At 46.8% G+C, this 22,217-nt stretch overlaps 1 protein-coding gene across 1 annotated transcript in view; it reads right to left on the bottom strand.

Annotated features, from left to right (window-relative positions):
• Positions 1 to 580: 580 nt before the first annotated feature.
• Positions 581 to 22,217, bottom strand: part of STK38 (serine/threonine kinase 38) — a 46,139-nt gene continuing 24,502 nt past the window's right edge. Inside the window, exons 6-14 of the mRNA XM_066359552.1 lie at positions 21,505 to 21,628; positions 18,574 to 18,728; positions 14,337 to 14,439; positions 13,507 to 13,568; positions 5,466 to 5,583; positions 4,353 to 4,476; positions 4,061 to 4,156; positions 2,990 to 3,084; positions 581 to 2,528 (exon numbers count right to left, since the gene is read on the bottom strand). Of these exons, the coding sequence (XP_066215649.1) occupies positions 2,398 to 2,528; positions 2,990 to 3,084; positions 4,061 to 4,156; positions 4,353 to 4,476; positions 5,466 to 5,583; positions 13,507 to 13,568; positions 14,337 to 14,439; positions 18,574 to 18,728; positions 21,505 to 21,628 (1,008 nt within the window). The 3' untranslated portion in view covers positions 581 to 2,397. The remainder of the gene's footprint in view (positions 2,529 to 2,989; positions 3,085 to 4,060; positions 4,157 to 4,352; positions 4,477 to 5,465; positions 5,584 to 13,506; positions 13,569 to 14,336; positions 14,440 to 18,573; positions 18,729 to 21,504; positions 21,629 to 22,217) is intronic.

Here is a 22,217-nt window from a genome sequence, read left to right as displayed (position 1 = left end):
GGTACGGCTGACGTTCTATTTGTTTCCTAATTCCCTTTAAGAGCAGGAAACAGAATTATCCGTGAACAGTACCAACACTGAGCCCATCGCACACATTTCCAAGCCTGGGAAAGACAGGAATGCCAGCTGCATGGAGGGCCCTCGGCCCGCAGGTCCTACCCTGGTCTGCGCCCCTGCCTGCCTCCCTGCCTTGGAGGGCTGAGAAGTGAGACCCAACCGGACTCAGCTGGACAAGATCTGGAGACAGCCTGCTCCGGTAGAGATGGAGGAGGGAGGGGGCCGAGAAGTCCCATCCTGAGAGCTTGTGAGACCCACGGTCAGCCCAGGCTGAGGAAAGGGGCTGCCAGCTGAGAGCACTTGTCAGAAAGGTCCCCCTTGGCCTCACTGCGAGGCAGAGCCCACGCCTCATAACACAGAACCAGGCGCAAGAACACGTGTGTCCCCAACAGGAGACGGGGCCTCCACACGGACAGCGCCTCAGGACCTCGGGTCTCGGCTCCCCTGCGGCTGCAGAGTGCCTGGCCTGCCTCTCTGAGCTGGAAGCCACACTTCAATCAGAATACATCACAGATTACACCTCTTTTCTTCACACAGTTTATTCAAAAGTTTACAAGTTAAAAGGTGGACATTTCTCCCTCCTCCCATCCTCCCTGCCACTCCCCAGCACACAGTCACCACCCCTGTCACATCTGACCCATGCTTACCACACACACTCTTGCACAACACATAGGGTCAACACCCCGACAGGTAATACAAGGAAATACAAAGTTGCACAAAAGGACCGCACTCACTTCCTTTTTACTAACAGCATGAATGAAAGATTAAGGGGCAGATACGTTACCTTCACCCAGAGTTAATACTTCCTTAATGTTCTTTTTTATTCCTCGAAGACATGAAGATCCAAAGCAGCTGCACTTGCTACTGTGCCTTTGAATTCCACTTTTCTTTCCTGAATGGCCAGGCTAGGACACACTTTCCTTCCAAGCGGATCTTAACAACATCAAGACTGGCAGGAAGCAGCCTCCCAGCTGCAGCTTGGCCGTGACACTCAGCAGCAGGGAAAGTCACTACACGGGTGCAAATGATGCTTTCAGAGTTATCAACATTTTAAAAAGTATTAATGCATGAATGTGGAACCCCTCCAGTTTCCTGACACAGCAAAGTCCCTCTGACGGTGGTGGCAGCTGTGAAAGAAAAGGCACTTTGTGCTAGAATTCCGAGGGGGTCTGGAGAGAACACCACAGCAGGCCCGTCGGCCCGAGTGCAGCCGCCCTTCAGGATGGAGAGGAACACTCCCCGGGGGAGGCATCTGCAAAAGAAAAATCCGTAACCACAGTTCCAAGGCAAAATGGTACTTGAAGTTGGGAGAGAAGAAATGCCGAGAGAGAAGACAGAACACAGCTGCACCAAGGACTGAGGAGTGACCTTGACAAAGTTCTGGAGGCTGGCCTGCACTTCCCACGGGGCTGGTTCCGTCACCACTTTCACGGAGGTTCTGGAGGCCGCGTAGGAGCAGCCCCTCAGCCAAGAAGGTGCCAGGTCCCCTGCCTCTGCCTGGCTCTCCACACCATGTTCCCAGGATTAAAACCACGTTCTTGCTGGCCCACAGCCACAGCCATCTTGGGGATTCTCCAACACAGCACAAGAGAAAGGGTTCTGCAGGTGGTCCGGGCTCCTTGGCAATGCTCAGTGGCTTAGGGCTGTCTAGGAGCAACAGCAGATCAAGCTGGTGTTCTGCCATCGACACTCAGAAAAGCAGCATGAGTATGTCTGGTGTGTGGGAGGACATCCCTCAGTGGACTGAGGGTCTGTATCCTAGTACCATAAATAAAGTGCACCATGGAGGGAGGCTATAACAAGCCACTTATCCGGGCCAGCGACGGGGAGAAATGACCATCACTGCCCGCAGAGGACGGGGTCACCTCCAGCCGCAGCGCTGGCTGCCGCTTTCATATTGCTGTTTCCTTAGCACTGTGGAATGTTCCGCTGTAAAGACACAAATACTTGGTGGGCTTGGCAGAAAGGGTGTCACAAAATCACGGGAATTGGCTGTAGTCAATAAGGATACGTTACAATTTCAGTAAGGTTGGATGATGGCTGTTTTCCCCTCCGTTCCAATGAACTTAGGAAAACTCAAGTTTTGTTTAGTTTTTAACACCTATCAAATTGGCTCACGACACGTCTAAAGAAGCCGCTACGGCCAATGTGGTAGAAAGGCTGTGTCCGCTCCGTGGCTTTCCGATGCCCTGCGCGGGAGGACCCACTCACTGTCCCGTCAGGACAGTCTACCGTGATGCACGGGTGGGCGGGGCCATAAACTTCAGAAGCACGTGCGAGAGGAGGGCCGGGGCGCGCGTACACAGAACTCCGCTCGGCGCGGGCTCCCAGGCAAGGGCGCTATTTGGCTGCTTTCATGTAGGAAGGGATGGCCCCCCGCGCAGTCAGGCCCTCGAAGCGCTTGTACGTGTAGTTGACGAAGACCCAGTCCTTGTTCTTGTAGTCGGTCTCGGGGTGATTACTGGTGGCCACTGGGAAAGAAACAGATGTGAGAGGTGACTCGCCACCTCACCCCGACGGACCACGGGGCACTGAAGACATGCCATTCTGAAGGACACTCTGCTATTTGGGAAAAATTATTTTTCACTCTGTGAATTTTCTACATTTGCTTGCCAATATGTTCCTTGAACCTTTTTCACATATATTTTAAGTTTTATTTTCCCACTTCTTCCATTTCAGGTGACCTAACCTTTAGTTTAATAGCCAGAGAACGAATCTCTGTGGCTCGCCCCTGGCTGGGCAGGCTAAGCACGGAGGTGCATACGTCCTGCAGGCCGGCCTCGCCGCCCCGGCACCGGCTCAGGAAATACTTACGAGGAGCCCGAAGAGCTGAAGTCCCTCTCCACGCTCTCTACCCTGCTGTGCACACCGCACCCTGAACCGGGAAACCATGCGCTTTTAGAGCAGAAGGAGGCAGTGCTGGTGCTATTACCTGTTGGCTTAAGAATATCAGACTCTGGAAACTCATCGAAGTTTGAGGTATCATCAATGCTTTTGATTTCAATAGATATTGCAGCAGGCCTCTCTCTGCCAAGAACAGACATGCCAAAAATTACTGGGGTTCGTAATCACACGGCCTATGACGAGCCATGTCTTCTCCGAAGAAGACTCCTGGTCTGACATGGAAGACCCCCTGGCTGGAAGCATGTCTCTTCTCTGAAGAGCTTCTGACCACGGACCAACCACGCCAACTAACTACAGCCAAACAAAACACTGCAATGAAGAAACATAAATAACAACTATTCCTAGCTGGGAAGACCAGAACCATTCATTGTAGGAGGAGAGATTCAAGCCCCACAGTTCTGCACTCCCCGACGGCCTGCCCTGTCCACTAGGAAGGACACTCGGGCCTGGGAGAGGCCCGCAAGCAGGGCTCTGCCCCTCATCAGAGGTACCAATGATCAGGGTGGCTAGAAATGTGGCACAAAGGAAGCCAAGTAAAAAATCACAAGGATGCAAATCAGTACACAATTATGAAAGATGGCAGCGTCTCACTCCTATCTAGGAAGAACGACCAGACCTGGCTGGGGGGCCCACAGGAGCCACGCAGGCAGAGCTGGGCAGGCAGCACTCTCCAACCCAGGCCACGCCCCCTGCCCTCTGCCTCCCCACTCTGCGCCACGCCCCCAGCCCCTGAGCTTGCTCCTCCCTCTCCAACCCCAGCGCCAGCCCCTGCCCAAAGTCCTGCCCACGGTCCGGTCTGGTCCGACACCAGAGAGGTTGGTAAGTTCCAGGAAAATACACTTCTTAGAGGTTCCCTTCACCGTGGAACCCAAAGTTCACTGCCCTGTGGATATAACTGCTGGCTGCAACACGTCCTTTGGCTCAGGGCCGACAGGTAGCTCCAACTCCCAATCTTCACCATGAATTTAAATTGGGAAATACACCTGAATTCTTTAAAAAGATCACTTCCCTTACTTGGTTTGCCAATAGTGCCGCTTCTAAATTAGTATTAAGCAAACTAGACTCTGAAATAATCCTGAAAGCTGTTGTATGGATATACCTGATATGTTCCCAGTCAACACCTTCAAAAAAAGGGTTACTTTTGATTTCCTCAACTCCAGGGGCTCCAATCCTATGTTCCCATTCACAGCAGAATCTGGAAAAGACACAGGCCTTTCAGCATGCAAGCTGTCTCTTCGGAAAAAGAAAAGGAACAACCTCCCCTTTTTTTAAAAAGAGAGAGATGGGAGGAGGCAGGAGGCAAACTTAGGAAATTATGAAAGCTTAGAAAATGGATTCACTCCTGTCAAAAAGCCTGGGTAGGGATAGGGGAGACGTCCTCCGGCCCGTACCTCAAAATCAGGTCCTTGGCTTTCTCAGAGATAGGGACTTCTGGAGGAAAAGTCAGAGTTTCTTTCCAGTTCATCACCTTCTTATATGTCTCCTGAGGGGTCTCAGAACAGAAAGGTGGGTAGCCTGTAATAAAAAAGGAACTTGGAGGTTTTATATCGCTGAACTTGGAATCCGAGATTATTCTCCTCAACATCATGCTATGGATCTTTAACGACCTGTTCTGTCCTTCCCTCCGTGGCATGGACAGGAGTTCCACTCTTTCCCGAACCCCCAGAGCCTCGTGAAGAGGTGCTCTGGGGCCGGGGAGAGAAGGGGGTGCAGGAGAGCTGCAGATGTGGGAACCACTGTGCCCGAAGGAGAAATACAGGGTGAAGCATCGCTAAGAAACCCCAGGCTAAGAACACCCGTGTGTGGGTCAAGTGCCACATTATCTAAGAAAATAGCATGGTTTTCAAAGGGACCGCCATCCTTCTTTTGAAAGCTACAGGCAAGAGGACAAGTGGTCACAAACCACATCACCCAGCGACCCACACACAGATCCCATCCGCCCCACGGGCATCCACCCTGTGCTCCCCGGGCAACCAGACGCCACGCCTGTCGCCCGCACAGACACACTCAGGACCACTAAACACCCTGCCTCTTCCAGTGCTTGCAGGCATGGGCCCACCCCCACTGGTGGGTCCCCTAAATGAGAGCTACCATCTAAAGGAGAGAGGTCACAGGGTTCCATGCTGTGAAGCCTTGAGGGAAGGGGACAGCGTGGGGAGTAGAGAGAGCCAGAGGCAGGGAAGGAAAAGTGCTCTGCACACAGCGGACGTCCAGTCACCGCCCGCCCGGGGACAGGGGGAGCTGCTGGACCGCGAGGACTGAGCAGCAGGGAAGCGTGGGCAGTGCTCCCCGAAGCAACCACAGGATGCCCGTGTGCCCCAGAAGAGAGTGGGAAACGGTTCCGGGGCCAAGGCTTTTCGCCCTGGTAAACTTAACTTTGGAAGATGAGGGAGGGCAGAGAGCTTAGATCAAGCCCAAACTTGATCTAACTGAAACAGTTTGCTGTCAGCAGAGGACTCTCCCCCAGCTACACAGAAAACACCACCTGGAAGCATGCAACTTACCGATGAGCATCTCATACATGATCACTCCCAGCGACCACCAATCACAGAGCTTGTTGTAGCCGGTCTGCATGAACACCTCGGGGGCAATGTAGTCAGGAGTGCCTACTGTGGAGAAGGCCTGAAACACGCGCCACACGTCAGGGGGGCCCAGCCAGCGGGAGGATGCCCCGAGTTCTTGTCTGGAGACCAAAGGCCACCAGCCCTCCTGAGCTCCCCACAGACTAAATGTGCAGGAGGCCTGGCTGCTCTACGGCAAACCCGATCTGCCAGAGCGCTTCCGAAATCAACACTAAAGCCCTGTCAGCGCGAGACCCCAGGCAGCAGGAAGGGCCCGCTCTGTACTTCTCACTGCTGCTGAGACCAGTCCCGGCACCTCCGCAGAGAGGACCTTATGAACCCAACACTGCACATAAAAAGAATCTGACACCCAAAATGGCTTTGCCCACGGCGTCAGAACTGGTTAAGTGACAGAGTGCAGTTTGGAAATTGTCTTGCTCCAAATCATCCCTCTTTCTACCATCTACATTCTTTGACTTGAGGAAATCATAATGGGAATTTTATTACCAAAAGCTAAAGTTAGGCCCTGGCTGGGTGGCTCTGTGGATAGTGTCGACTCAGCGTGCCAGAAGTCGTGGGTTCGACCCCAAGTAAGGGCACATAGAAGATCAATCAATGAGCATACGACTAAAATGGAACAACTAAGTGAAATCAAGTTGATGCTTCTCTCTCTCACTCTCTCCCATTTCCCCTCTCTCAAGTCACTGGGAAATTTTTTTTAAAAAAAGAAAAAGCTAAAGTTATAACCTATAGGTCAAAGGTTCATAATGTCTGTTTACAAATTTAACTACTTATACACAGATACAGTTCTGAGAGGAATGTTTTCTAAAATCAAGTAATCTCCTCACAGACCAGGCTGCAGTCCTGGGCAAGCACAGTGTCCAGCGTGCTCGGCACTGGGGACTCACCACGTGGTGGCTCTAATCTAGGAGATGGCAGTATTATCTGACTTCTAGAATTAAAAATTACAGCTGTGCCTGACCAGGCGGTGGCGCAGTGGATAGAGCGTCAGACTGGGATGCAGAGGACCCAGGTTCCAGATGCCGAGGTCGCCAGCTTGAGTACGGGTTCATCTGGCTTGAGCAAAAAAAAAGCTCAACGGCTTGGACCCAAGATGGCTGGCTCGAGCAAGGGGTCACTCGGTCTGCTGAAGGCCCACAGTCAAGGCACATATGAGAAAGCCATCAATGGCCTGACCTGTGGTGGTGCAGTGGATAAAGCGTCAACCTGGAAACGCTGAGGTTGCCGGTTCAAAACCCTGGGCTTGCCTGGTCAAGGCGCATATGGGAGTTGATGTTTTCTGCTCCTCTCCCCTTCTCTCTCTCTCTCCCCTCTCTATAATGAATAAATAAAATCTTAAAAAAAAAAGCAATCAATGAACAACTAAGGTGTTACAACGAAAAACTGATGATTGATGCTTCTCATCTCTCTCCGTTCCTGTCTGTCCCTATCTGTCCCCCTCTCTCTCTATCCTTGTTAAAAAAAAAAAAAAATTTACTGCTGTGTTCTTTTAAAGACATTTATTAGGAAGTACTGCAAACATCCAGAAACAAAGCAGACACTATATAACCATTACCCATATTAAAGTTAAATAATCTGCCATATTTGTCTCAAATCAGTTGTCTTTAAAAAAATAAATAAAACTAAAGAAACAATTAAAGCCAGATGGGTCCCTCCCTCCCTCTCCACTGAAGTTAACCCCCCCTGGAGTTTTGTGCTAGGCTTGTAGGAACACTCACATAAGTAATAACCTAATATTAATTTTTGTATATTTCAACTTCTAATAAAGGGTTTCACACTGTGCTGTATTAGTCTGTAAGGCTACAGCTTGCTCTTACTCCGATTATCAGCGAGACTGATTCATGTGGCCCTAGTTCACCCATGTCACTGCTGTATACTATTCCATTATACAATGTCACAGTATTTTGGTTTTTTCTCCATTCTCCTGTAAATGGGCACTTACATCGCTTCCAATGTTTCACTAGCACAAATACCACCTGAATGAACATTCTTGTAACTCCTCCAGGACACTTTTGCAAAACTTTCACTAGGGAATATAAGAGAAATAGTATCACTGGGTCTTCTACTTAATCAGACAGCTTCCAACTGTCCAAAGCCATCACGCCTAGTGGACACCCTAGTGGGAATGAGCTCCTGATGTTCCGGATCTCACCAAAACTCGGCTTCCTCAGACTTTATCATTTTTACCAATCTGATGATTATGAAATTGGATCTCTCTGTTTTAATTTGCATTTCCCTTAATTCCAATACGGTTGAGTGCTAATGTTAATCAGTCATTCGGGTCTTTTGTTCAGATCCTTTGCCCATTAGTTGTTTTTTCTATTATTTTTTTAGTTGTATTATCTTTTTTCTTATTGATTCATAAAATTTTCTTATAAATCCAGGGCATTAATCCTGATTCAGGACATTCATCCTTTATAGTTGTAAATAGTGCAAGTATCTTCTCCCAGTCTGCGGCTTATCATTTTATAATGATTTTTAAATGATGTAATATTTGTCACATACCAGAAATATGTAATTATTAAATCAAAAAGCATAATAACGAAAACGAATACCCATGAGTTCAACTGAAGAACAAAAATATTACGAGTATCTTGAACACAAACCGCGAGCTCCTCCCCCCAGCCCTGCTCGCCCCTCTCCACACCCCAGTATGTTTATCATTCCTCTGCTTTCCAAAGAAATAGAATTCACCACGTCTCTCTAAAGGAGAGCTTTTTAGCTTTGTCCTTGAGCTTTGGAAAAATGGTACCATTTTACATGCAGTCTTCTGCTATTTGATTTTTCCTTCAATGTTTTGTTTCCAAAATTGATCCATGATGTCACACATAGCTACAGTTCAATTATTTTCATGGCTGTAACATATTCTATCCCAGAATGTAACCATTTTCCTATTGATGGGCAGGAACCACTCAGTAATTGGCAGTTTTTTACTGTTATGAAAATGTAATAAACATTTTTTGACATGTCTCCTGGTTTACAAGTGCAAGATTTCTCCAAGACACATGACTAGGGGTAGAGCTGCTGGGTTGTAGGCTGTGCACATGAACGGCAAGGTAATTCCAAAGTAGTGGGACCATGGGATTTATCTTCTCATTTGTGTCTTTTAATATACAGAAATTTTCTTTAAAGTAGTAAAATAAAACACGCTTTTCTTTATGATCTGTACTTCTTGTATTTGAGAATGTTTTTACTCTGAGGTCACAAAGACTTTACAGCATTTGCTTCTAAACTTTCAGTTTTACTTTCCATCTACAATTTATTTTGTGTATACTATATAATAGAAATCCGCTTTTCCACACACATAATTGTACATCGTTTTCTTTTATCAATAAATACATTAAGTAACATAAACACCAGGACTTGTTAGTTTTTTAAGTTTAAGCCTGAAATATGGATTGGGCATACCTCCAAGAGCAGAAAGAAATATTTTCATTCTAATTGCAGAAAGTTAAGAAAGTATAAAAACCTTTCAATTTATATACTAGATTTATTCCAGCAAAGCTGAATATTAAGTACTGTCAATCTATTCGTTCAAAGATTTCTATTATGAAACCAGAGCTCTCCTGACTGGTGGTGGCAGAGGGGACAGAGCGTCGACCTGGATGCTGAGGTCACTGGTTTGCAACCCCGGGCTTGCCCAGCCAAGGCACATACGGGAAGTAACTATGAGCTGATGCTTCCCGCTCCTGCCCCCCTTTCTCTCTCTTTCCTCTCTCTAAAATGCATAAATAAAATCTAAAATGAAAAGGGAAAAAGAAAAAGAAACCAGAGATCTGCTGCCACAGGAAAGGAATTACTACAAAATACTAATGTATTAAAAAAAAACTCTCGGAGTTGGGGCACATGCGGGAATCCGGGAATCCGTCTATCTCCCCTCCTCTCACTTAAAAAACAACAAATGAACTCCAGGAGTTATAAAATACAAGCAGCAGCAGGCACAACCGGTGACAGGAGGCAACGCTCTCACTCCGGGGCCTCAGTCCAGCGCCTGGGGAGCTCAGGCTCCCTCTGACCACCTGGGAGAAGCTCTGTCTCGCCGAGGACTGCCCCCTTCCCCAACTTCTGTCTGTTTTCCAGCCAAGGCGTCCTCCAGCTCCAGGCTCTTAATACCTCAAATCTATCCTTTTTCCTTTTGTTGTCTGGACATTTACAGGGTCAATCAGAGCTATACTCTAAAAGAGTTTGTTGGCTGTTAACAGTCATTTCAAACATATGACACATTCCAACTTATGTTTCAGTTAGGGTTTCGGGGGAAATAATTCCACTTCCTACTCAACCACTACTGTAAAGTTACACTAAAAAATAAATAAAGTGACAAAGATTGGATGCCTAGATGTACTTCAACTCTCACCTCTGTGGTTTAATAATACAGCTGACACTTACCTATTCCCTAGTCATTTGCTGGGCCTAAGGCTTCCCAAGACCACAGAGCAATTTGAAACATTGCAGTATGATGTCTATAGCCAGGGAGTGCGCCCACAGCCTCTGCTTTACTCAGTGGCTCTCAATGGACTGAAAGTGATAGGGCGGGTGAGCAGTACGAAGCTTATTAGCCTAGAGCAGTAAAGCAGTAATTCCTACTACGCATGAACTAATGTTCCCTTCCGCTTGGTACTAGCTGCCAGGGACCCCTTACCACAGGTGAAGAGCTCGGGGTTAACCCTTTGAGTAGTGCGTTTTTCTCATGCTCACTGACGCTCCATGAGTGAGTTTTTTTTTCAAAAAATGAAATCAGTTCCAGTTACAGTTTTATTAACTTAAAATCATGTTTGTTTGATAACCAATTTATGGAAACAAGAACACACATTGGCCTTTTTTAATGTTGCCTTACACACTTTTAAAATAAAAATCTTTGTTATGATCGTACTCTGGATGGTCGGGAGGCACAAGGATGTACATGAACATTTGTACTGCTCAAAGGGTTAAAGGACCGTTTAAAGACTAAGAGTTGGCTTTATTGCCTTCAAGTTATCAAAACAGGCAATAAAAACTACCTTAATACATTTCCATTTCTACCACAGATAAAATAAAAAGGCAAGAATGTTAATCACAGCATGAGAACCTTAGTCTGCTCAGACTTAATTTTTAAAAGATTTTAAACTATTTTTTTTTCTTTTTCCATTTTTCTGAAGCTGGAAACAGGGAGAGACAGTCAGACAGACTCCCGCATGCGCCCGACCGGGATCCACCCGGCACGCCCACCATGGGGCAACGCTCTGCCCACCAGGGGGCGATGCTCTGCCCATCCTGGGCGTCGCCATGTTGCGACCAGAGCCACTCTAGCGCCTGAGGCAGAGGCCACAGAACCATCCCCAGCGCCCGGGCCATCTTTGCTCCAATGGAGCCTTGGCTGCAGGAGGGGAAGAGAGAGACTGAGAGGAAAGTGTGGCGGAGGGGTGGAGAAGCAAATGGGCGCTTCTCCTATGTGCCCTGGCCGGGAATCGAACCCGGGTCCTCCGCACGCTAGGCCGGCGCTCTACCGCTGAGCCAACTGGCCAGGGCCAGATTTTAAACTATTAAAGGATACTGCACTTCAAATACAGAAACAGAACTCTCTTTTGTAGACCTGTGATTCCTAGTAAGTTGGACATGACCCTTTGGTGTGTGTCAAAGAACATAAAGTCTGTCTCAAAACATAAGGATACTTAAGGTACTTAAGCTTAATTACCCCCCAAATAAATATTAATACAGCGGCCAAAGGTTAAATCTTGGCTTGCTTTAAAAGAAAAAAAATCAAAGAAGATTCTTTACCTTTTGTTAGCTTCCAAAACATAGGTAAATGTCAATTTCCCAATAATGTAGAAGCTACTGATTTTTTTTAAAGTTTATTTATAGAGAGTGGAATGGAAGGAGAGAGAGAGAGAAAGAGAGAGGAAAATGGATCGGTCTGTTCCTGTGTGTGCCCTGACCGGGGATCCAACCACAACCTCTGTGCTTCAGGACGAGGCTCTAACCCACTGAGCTATCCGACCAGGACAGAAGCTGTTGTTGAGAAATAGTCTCTTCCTTAGAGGGGCTCAACCTTCACTGCACAGAATTACCCAGAGTCCTTTTTAAAATCAGATATTGCAGACTATATACCTAAAACCAAGTGAGTCAGAATCTCTGGGGAGGGACCCAGACAGCAGTACGCTCTCAAGTTCCCAGGTGACCCTGGCGTGCAGCCCTGGTTCAGCTCTGCTCCATGAACAGACATCCCAGAAGTCCTGACCACCTTTACTCCTGACATTCCCTAACCCTCAGCCAGCTTGTAAACAGTGTTCCAACCACACCGAGAATGTAGACATTTAAAAAGTATCCGAGATCCTAAGGAAAGGATACGATCACGTGGCCAACTACACCAAACTTAAGTATCCCCAAGTTAATGTCACAGGAAGATGATCAGAGGTTAATTGCATATCTTGCAAAGATGTTTGGTTTAAATAATTGCCTCTCCCCAGGCCCAGGTTTAACATAAAAACCATAATGCTCAAAGCACAGTCTGGGTCCACATATGGGCCTCAAAAAGTTAGAAGGAAAAAAAAAAAAGGCAAGCCCTTCCTTTGATTCTTTCTTAAACAATTCTACAGGCTTCCACTTTCACATGACAGCTACTTACCAGTGACCTTGCTAAGTCACTGAGTTCTCTCCAGAGAAGTCTAATGCAGCACTTCCCTGCGCGGTCCAGCTGACTAGCAGCACCAGGCAGACCCGCCAGTGGCTGCCGTGTTTGCACACGGACGAGAAGCGCCGACTGTGCAGCGGGCACGCGCACCGTCACCACTCTGAGCCGGTCACAGTCTCCCCCCAGTGCTATTCTCGCACTCTGATGACTGCTTTTAGTTTATCTCTACCATCCTCAAATCCGTTCACTACAGGTTTCTGGCAAAGCCTAAGTACGCAGCCATACACATTTCCGTTAACTCTCTAATAACTAGACATCAGGACGTGTTCCCTGCACTTCAGATATGAACCAATGAATTGGAATAAAAGTTTGCTGGGCAGCAACATTTTAGTGGTGAATTTGTACTATTTAAATAACTTTCTGTCTGACCAGGCAGTGGTGCAATGGATGAAGTGCCAGACTGGGACACGGAGGACCCAGGTTTGAAACTCCGAGGTTGCCGGCTTGAGCGCAGGCTTATCTGGTTTGAGCAAGGCTCACCAGCTTGAGCCCAAGGTTGCTGGCTTGAGCCAGGGGTCCCTCGTTCTGCTGTAGCCCCCCAGTTAAGGCACATATGAGAAAGCAATCAATGAACAACTAAGGAGCCACAACAAAAGAATTGATGTTTCTCATTTCTCTCCCTTCCTGTCTATCTGTCCCTATCTGTCCCTCTCTGTCCCTCTCTCTATCTCTCTGTCTGTCACAAATAAATAAATAACTTCCAATATACAATCATGATAAATCCAATAATGCCATTTTTAAACCGGCAGCACATGATTTTATGTGTATTCAAATATTTTTAAGGTAAGTAATGAGTATTTCCCTTAATTTTCTCTTCCAATTTTCAACACCTGGTTCTGTTTTCCACTGCTAACTAGGAAAGGGCAGGGCCAGTAAACTGAGGAGTCTTGACTTGCGGAAGCGAACCAATGTTTGAGAAGTCTGAGAACCACTGCCCTACAGCTCCGGGAGGTATTTGTCCTTAGTTTCATTTCGAGAGACCTCCAGCTTAAATATGACCCCTTTACCACCATAAAAATAGGACAAAGGTGGAACAGGAAGGAAAGGGGCTGTCACCACTGTAAAAGGTCAGAATGACGCCATCTACTGAAAATGCCACAACCAAAACAACCTATTATTTGCCTTCAAATGATGAGTTTGGTGCTGCTGACATAGTGACAGTGCCATGTTACGGTCATCTTAAAAGCAAGGGAGAGACATGCTGCAAACATTTATCAAACTCAAATTTATGTGCATATTTTTTGAACATATTCAGAGTTGGCTTGTAGTATTTAAGAAACTACAGATATTACTTACCAGCTGACGTCTATTTCTTTTCCAGGTCTCTGCTTTCCTTTTGGAATTCATGTTCTGGAAAGCTAAAAGTTGAAAACAAGTTCTAATCAAAGTTCAGACAGGAATGTTGACCACTTTTTTAGGCTCCAGTTCATACCTCATGAGACCCTCGAGTCTGCCAACACATCAGGACAACACAGCGAGTCTACAAGCCCGACCCGGGGCACGTGTTAGTCACACTGTGAGAGCGAGCAGCTCTTCCATGCACCTCAGGGGGCCACAGAGGACAGGGCAGGCCCAGGTCACAGTAACAGGGCTTTTAATCAGTCCAGTCCCATCAGAAGCAAAGGTCCTAAGGCGGGCCTACGACATGTACAATTTCTCGAAATCACCATCAAATTTCCAAGAGCAGGAACTGTTCATCAGAAACTCCTGAATCTATAATTCATTATTTGATATAAGCTTCTCTAAGATGAGCTGCAGTTCTACTACGTGAGTTCAGTGGTTTGCTCGCGCTCTGTGACAGGGACACTCATAACGATAAATGTCTATCGGCTGTGACAGAAAGCAGCACCTAGGATGGCTCGAATCTGGCTCTGTTCCCAGGATCTTCCTCTGCGGCCGATTTCTCCCCAGGAACCTCAGGAGCACTCAAAGTGAGCTCTCGGGCCTTCATACTCGTCACACTCTGGGGCCCCTCGGCCTGCCCCACTGCCCGGGCGCAACGCTGAGTTCTCCGAAGGCTCCACGGGAGGCTCTCCCAGTCGGTCCTGCCCATTCCCGTGGCCCGGGGGCAGCTCTGCAAGGACCGGTTAAGGAATAAAAAGGCTAACCTCACCGTTCACACTTACTGAAGTCACTGGGAAGGCTGTGGTTCAGATTCCTATAAAATTCTGTCCTGTGTGCTTTTTTCAGGCCTGTGCAAAGGCCAAAGTCGGAGAGTTTCACGTGGCCCTGTTGAGGAGAAGAAACACGGCGATGGGTGCACACTCGCGGGCGTGGGGCACACAGGGTCCCCGCCCGCTCCCTGCAGACTCACCACAGCACCAGCCTGCGGGTGCTGCCTCTCGTCCTTTCATTATGGGGAAATATATTTAGTACCACATACATTTTTAAAAGATCACCCCAAATTCTATTAAATTAACAACAGTGTTTTCATTTTTGCATATTATCTGTTTTTGTCTACATACAGACTTTTAAACATAGTTGAACCCTCTATAGCATCTAAAGATAATTTTACTCCTTAAACTAACTCAAATACTCCTCTGTGTTTCTATATGGACACAGGCTTAGACATTACCATTTTTAATATTTACAGATAATATTCAAATGCCTTAGTACCTCCTGCCTACCTAACGTCCCCCACACTGGACACTCACTTCATCCCCAATTCTTCACTCTTACTGTGATGAGGATTCAAGCACCCCTGTGACACAGAGGGCCCGTGTTCTCAACCCCAACCATGCCTGGTACAGAGGATGGCCTTCATAAATGGTTGTTAAATAAGGAACAAATCTTTGTTCATATAGCTTCTTCTTCTCTTGAATTACTTCATTGGGATGTAACTCCTTCATTCCAAGGAGTAAACTATTCCAGAGACAAAGGAAATGACCTTGATTTGACTATTCCGAGTGGACAGCAGAAACTCAGAGCCTCTACATTTTCACTCCTACACTTCAACACTTCCTGATAAATGTGGCCAGACTGCATTCCAATCCTAAGTCTCTGATGCCATCACTCTCAACACTCACAGCTCCTGTGAGCCAGACACCAGGCTTTAAATGTGTCGTCTCGTTCTTCACTCTTAAGCCACACATATAATGACTCAGAGTCACTAATGGCTTGCTGGTGAAATGGCAGAACCAAAACAAGAACTCAACAAGCTCTTTCTCTCCGGACCAGGATCATCTAACCCCTGCCACCTGGTCTGGAAAACAGGGGTAATGACACCTCCTGGCAGGAGCACGGGAATCAGTGCAGACAAGGGTCCTGGCACGTAACTAGCCCCGAGAAAGAGGCTGATGTTCAGAGGGTGGGTGAATTTTAAGCAGAGAAGGAGGGAAAACCAAAAGCAGGAGAGGGAACCCCGATGCACAGATCTACACTGCTCCCAGCCACACAGAAGTGGTGTGGCCAACATCTGAGCCCAGTGACTTCAACATGTGTGGCCGTTCGTGACACCACCTTCCTTCAGACCCTAAAATACGTACAAACTTCCTGGGGTACAAGGCTAGAGGCCCAGCACAGATGGGTCAGGTTTTATTTTGTTTTGCTTTTAAAGAAATTCCATTAGATTTGGCTGTGTGTGCGTGTGCACACAGGTAAACTGTCAAACAAAGACAGCTTTGAGTCTATTAACCTGATATCTTTTTTTTTTTTTTCAGACTTGCAAATAACTTGTTGTACAAGTCAAGGAACAGAGTTTACTTTGTAGTTCTGGTAATGACATGTTTTACCTGGACACCTCTAAGAAAGGAGGTGTCCTAAGGAGCAGTGCCTGGAGCACATGCTGTGCTAACCTAGGTTTCTGGGGACTCTAGCTATTTCGAGTCGACAGCAGAAACTCAGAGCTCCTACATGTTCACTCCTACACTTCATACAGCCCACACAGAACTGGGCTCCCTGTGAACACAGTTCCTCTACGAGTCTGGCTGGCATAGACAGAGAGTAAAACTGCACCTCGCAGGGCTCCCTGTTCCTCCTCAGCTAGACTGAGTCCCCAAATTCTTAGCCTTCACTGTTTGCTGAACCGGAACACAGACTACAGGGTACAACTGAGATGGCCCTAAGGCACCTGGCAGACCAGACCAGGGCACGTGAACCCAGGACCAGCAAAGTAGGGCCAACACCTCATTAAAAATGTATCTGAGGCCCTGGCCGGTTGGTTCAGCGGTAGAGCGTTGGCCTGGCGTGCGGGGGACCCGGATTCGATTCCCGGCCAGGGCACATAGGAGAAGCGCCCATTTGCTTCTCCACCCCCCCCCCACTCCTTCCTCTCTGTCTCTCTCTTCCCCTCCCGCAGCCAAGGCTCCATTGGAGCAAAGATGGCCCGGGCGCTGGGGATGGCTCCTTGGCCTCTGCCCCAGGTGCTAGAGTGGCTCTGGTCATGGCAGAGCGACGTCCCGGAGGGGCAGAGCATTGCCCCCTGGTGGGCAGAGCCTCGCCCCTGGTGGGCGTGCCGGGTGGATCCCGGTCGGGCGCATGCGGGAGTCTGTCTGACTGTCTCTCCCCATTTCCAGCTTCAGAAAAATACAAAAAAAAAAAATGTATCTGAAATCAAGGACATAAAAAAATACTCTTATATGCGTTAATATTTTACATACCAAGAATACCAAGCTATTTACTTTTAGAAAGCTAACTGTATATAAATTATGGACACCAACAGAAAAGGTACTGAAGCTATTATACTGACATAGTGCTTATCTTTGCACTGTGAGGTTACTGATATTTTTCTTCTTTGTAACTGTATTGTTCAAATCTTCTACTATGTATGTGCACTGATATAATGAAGGGGAAAAAATACTATTAATTATCTGATAAATCTCTTGCCCTCTTGAAACAGAATCAAAGCTTTTAAAGAAAAAAATTCAGGTTTTCAATGATAGCAAGAATGTTATCAGAAGACAGAAAATTACTCTAAAAATTAAATTTACTTTTCTCTTAAAAGAAAAATTCAGTCTAGACAACAAATCTGTGACAGAACATGACCTTCTGCATTACTAGGGCTGGAAGAGCCTGGGTAGCTTCCTGGGGTCAGGATCTGTGCTTCACAGCCACCGGAGGCTCAGGGCTGGAGGGACGCCCAGGGCTCAGGGGAGGCTCAGGGCTGGAGGGACGCCCAGGGCTCAGGGGAGGCTCAGGGGAGGCTCAGGGCTGGAGGGACCCCAGGGCTCAGGGGAGGCTCAGGGCTCAGGGGAGGCTCAGGGCTCAGGGGAGGCTCAGGGCTCAGGGGAGGCTCAGGGCTGGAGGGGCGCCCAGGGCTCAGGAATGCCCAGGGCTGAGGAGATGCCCAGGGCTCAGGGGACGCCCAGGCAGTGTCCCCCAACCTAGCAGCACAAGGGTCCTCTTCACATTCGCTGTGAGCTCATGTGCACGGCAAACAAATATGAAAAGGCCACTGCCGAGGCTGCTCCATGACCTGACCTCTGCGGGGAGAGCTGCGCTTGCTGCTGGGCCTCCGTTCCCGGCTCCTGGCCGGGTTCCTCCATAGGAGGCAGCCCGATGGGCGGGGGCTGGGGCTCACTAAGTGACACGCCCCAATAATTACATGCTACAAGATGACTATCTTTGGCTTTATTACAAAATAACCTTCAACTTTTTTTCTTTTTTTTTTTACATTTTATTTGCTGATTTTTAGAGAGGTGAAAGAGAGAGAGAGCATCAACTCATTTCTCGTATGTTCCCTGACCAGGCGAGCCCAAGGTTTCGAACTGGTGACCTCAGCATTCCATGTCATCGCTTTATACACTGCGGCACCACAGGCCAGACCAGAATAACCTTCTATAAATCAATTTTACTCCTAATCATTTTCAATGTGATTACTCCATAATCATTTTCATGTCCTTTATTTTTAAGAGGAACATTCAAGTCACACTGGAGAATCAGCCTGGCCTGTGGTGGCGCAATGGATAAAATGTCGACCTGGAATGCTGAGGTCATGGGTTTGAAACCCCAGGCCTGCCCGGTCAAGGCGCATACAACAAGCAACCAATGAACAGCTAGAGTGATGCAACTACTTTTTGTTCCCCCCACCTCTGTGAAATCTATAAATAGAATCTTAAAAAACAACAAAACTGTAGAATCATAAGCCTTTCAGAGAAAGAAAGTACAGTAACAGCAAACTTGTAAAAAAACAAAAACACCAAGAGAAATATATAAGACATTCACAGCTCCACAGCGCCCCTGCCGTGATCGCAGGGCAGCACAGGGGGCAGAGCAGGGGCAGAGCAGGGGGCAGAGCAGAGGGTGCTCAGGCCGGGACACACACACACACACACACACACACACACACACACACACGGTCCTGCTGTCACTCCACACACACACACATGCACACACGGCCCTGCTGGCACTCCCGCCCCGCAGTACCTTGCTGTCCAGGAGCAGGTTGTCTGGCTTGATGTCTCTGTGGATGAATCCGAGCTGGTGGATGGAGTCTATGGCTAGCACTGTTTCTGCTATGTAAAACTGAGTCTCCTCCTCTGTCAACGTGTCTTTTTTCATCAGTAGGGTCATCATGTCCCCTGGAAACAAGATATAAAACCACCACATACACATACACATACACACACACACACACACACACACACACACAATATAGGAGTCAGCGCCAGTTTTCAGATACGTCTTCCCTATCTGCCAACATCAGGCCTCTGCCACGTCCCAGAGGCTGACCCACACCGCCACCCACGGTGGCAGAAGCAGTAAGTAGTTTCTAACACTTACAAGGTAAAGCTCAAAGCCTCAGAGAGCTAAGCACTTTCTCCTAAGCTAACTGATGCTTACCACTGAGCTATGATTTCCATTTTACTTTGACAGAAAATGAAAATTTGTCTCACACTAAAAAAAAAAAAAAGTAAATTTGCTTATGATAAAATTTTGAACTGGGGATAAAAGCTACTTTAAGCTTTGTCTGCATAATATCTGCAACCTTCTCTCTACCCAGAACCAAATGGCATTTCCACATTGGTTGTACCACCATTGTTAGAGAGGCTGAAATGCCAACAACCATGTAAACATTTAGGGGGGCGGAAAACAAGCCTTCCAATTTCTAGTCACAAAACACTAGAACATAAACAAACAAACAAAAATAAGTGGGAATAAAAACGGATTTAGGAAGCAAACAGCTAATCAGCAAAAACTAAAACTAAATTAAAAATGCTCCATAGAGCCTGACCAGGCAGTGGCACAGTGGATAGAGCATCAGACTGGGACGCGGAAGACCCAGGTTGGAAACCCTGAGGTCGCTGGCTTGAGCCCAAGGTCGCTGGCTGGAGCAAGGGGTCACTCAGTCTGCTGTAGCCCCACAGTCAAGGCACCTATGAGAAAGCAATCAGTGAACAACTAAGGTGCCGCAACGAAGAACTGATGCTTCTCATCTCTCTCCCTTCCTGTCTGTCTGTCCCTATCTATCCCTCTGTCTCTGTTACACACACACACAAAAAAAGAAAATGCTCCATAGAGAAGGTGTGACTGTCACCTCCCCAAAGCGCCCACTGACCCCCAAGCTCAGTGGGCTAATCCTGCCAGCCCTTCAGCATAGGTATTTAAATAGACACTAATATGCTTTATGCAATTCTTGTAACACTGTATCAACAGGTTAGCACTTAAAAGATAAACATTTTGTTTTCTGCCAAGTCAAAATTTAATTATTTCTGCTTAATACCAGTAATATAAAATGGCAAGACAAAGACTCTGATCATAACTCGACAGTTAGACAAAAGCAAAGCAAAGACAATACGTATAAGTAGTTTAAAGCTCAGAGAAATAGGAGAGGTTCAGTTCAGACCTCAGGTAAAGCTGTTTATGTTAGAACAGGGAAAAGAGAAAGAAAACTGATTTCAACAGAGAATCATGCTGCTTTTGAATTTCATTTATCACTTTCGGGGAATTTTTATATTGTTTAGAGAAAAGTGGATATTTTACCCCCAGGCAAAAAAAAATCACACCTTTTATTAAAATGCTCTTTTTTGACTAAGACTTGAAAACTATGAATCCCTCTGCACTCCTGGCAGCCACACAGTGACTCTAGAGAACAGTGACGGGCCAGCGCACTCAGGCAGCTCTAAGGGAGCTGGGTGGCCCTCACCGTGGCCCAGGGATTCAGCCACCAGCCTTGCCTGAGCGGGCCTGCCCCGATGATCATGGAGCTCAGGCCAGTGGGCCTGTGGCCCTGCAGGCCAGCTCCACCAAGGGCAGAGGGTAGGTCCCGCAGACATGAGCAGCCATGGAAGATGGTGGCCGTAAGGCTTGAGGGCACATGTGTCAAGGGGCTGGTGACTGGGCTGGTTCTTATTCCTGTTAAGAATCAGCATCTAGGCCTGACCTGTGGTGGCGCAGTGGATAAAGTGTCGACCTCAAATGCTGAGGTCGTCGGTTCGAAGCCCTGGGCTTGCCTGGTCAAGACACATATGGGAGTTGATGCTTCCTGCTCCTCCCCCCTTCTCTCTCTCTCTCTTTCTCTCTCTCTCCCCTCTCTAAAATGAATAAATAAAATAAAATAAAATAGAAAAAAAAGATAAGAATATGTGGATTTGAGTCAAGATTAAAAAAAAAGAATTGTCATCTAAATAATACAAAATTTCTCCTCATTCTATCAGCCTCTTTTCTGACCTTCATTAATAAAAAATAATTGATTAGATCTAAACTAAAGGCTGTCGCAAGATCAAAATATTATGCCACAATTATGTTTGCTTTGCTATAGAATCAGAAAAGAAAGTTTTCTACCCCCCCACCCCCACCCCACGCTCGCTCAGTGCACCTGCTCACCGCGAAACAGACCGTTTCCCGGAAGAGAAGGAGCATCCTGTCCTGGTTTGTGCAGAAGCTGTCTCAGGAGATGCACAAGCCGAGTTACAGAAAACTTCAAATCTCAGAAACAAGAAACTGATTCTGGCCACTAAAAATTCACTCCTTATTAACATAACTTATAGAAAAAGAAACGAGAGTTACAGCAAAGAATGTTATAATTTCGGTTTTGTCACTTGGGTAACTGATTATACATGAGTCCCACTGACAGATGAGGAGGTAGGGTCCCTAGTTTATTCCTATATATTTAAAAAGAAAAAGAAAAAAGAAATGTCCATCTGAAATCATGAGAATGAATATGAAGGTTAATTTTAGGCACTAAGAATTATAGAAAGGCACCCAGCACAAGACAGGTTACTGACTTCCTTTACAGACCTAAAGGAGAGACAGAAAGTAATTTTGTGAGCAGGATTGGAGAGGAGGGTTAACTGAGGTGAGAAAGAAACCACAGAACAAAAAGGAAAAATGACCTTTTTATCATCAAGTAATTACCTCCAGGCAGGAACTCCATGATTAGGTAGAGGTTTAGCTTATCCTGAAAACTATAGAACATTTTCACAACCCACAAACTGTCTGCCTCCACTAGAATGTCGCGCTCCGCACGAATGTGGCCGACCTGGAGGTACATGCATTTGATTAATGACAACACTTGCTTTGCTTCATTAGACTGTATATTTGTTTAAACAATTTAAATACTAGTTTGAGTATTAAATTGTGATGATGCCAAAGATCTAATTGATGCTTAGGCAAACCTACTGACTCAAAATCGACATTTGACTTGAGGGTATTGGGTAATGAAAACTAAAGGGATAAAAGGCTTAAAAACATAGAATGAATGGCTGTAATGCAAACGGCAACTTGAACAGTGCTAAACATTGAATCTCTGACTGCTTAAAATTACCATGATTTTGCATGTATTTTAGTTCTAACACAGTAGTCCCTCTGTATCCCAGAGGGATCCTTTCCAAGACCCCCAGCGGATGCCTGGAACCAAGGGGAACATGGAACCCTGTATATATTATGTTCTCCCCTATATAAACATATATGTGGTACAGTCTAATTTATAAACGAGGCCCAGAAAGTGGTTAACAACAGTAATAAAGCAGAATGATTACAACAATATACCGTGATTAAAGTCATGCGAGTGTGCTTGCTCTCAGAGTACCTAACTGTCCTGTCCTAATCTTCTCGCTCAGGAAGCCCAG

The sequence above is a fragment of the Saccopteryx leptura genome, chromosome 1 (genome assembly GCF_036850995.1).
Source record: "Saccopteryx leptura isolate mSacLep1 chromosome 1, mSacLep1_pri_phased_curated, whole genome shotgun sequence".
Taxonomy (NCBI): Eukaryota; Metazoa; Chordata; class Mammalia; order Chiroptera; family Emballonuridae; genus Saccopteryx; species Saccopteryx leptura.
Note: the sequence above shows the minus strand (reverse complement) of the source record. Positions and strands in the feature narration are given on the sequence as shown.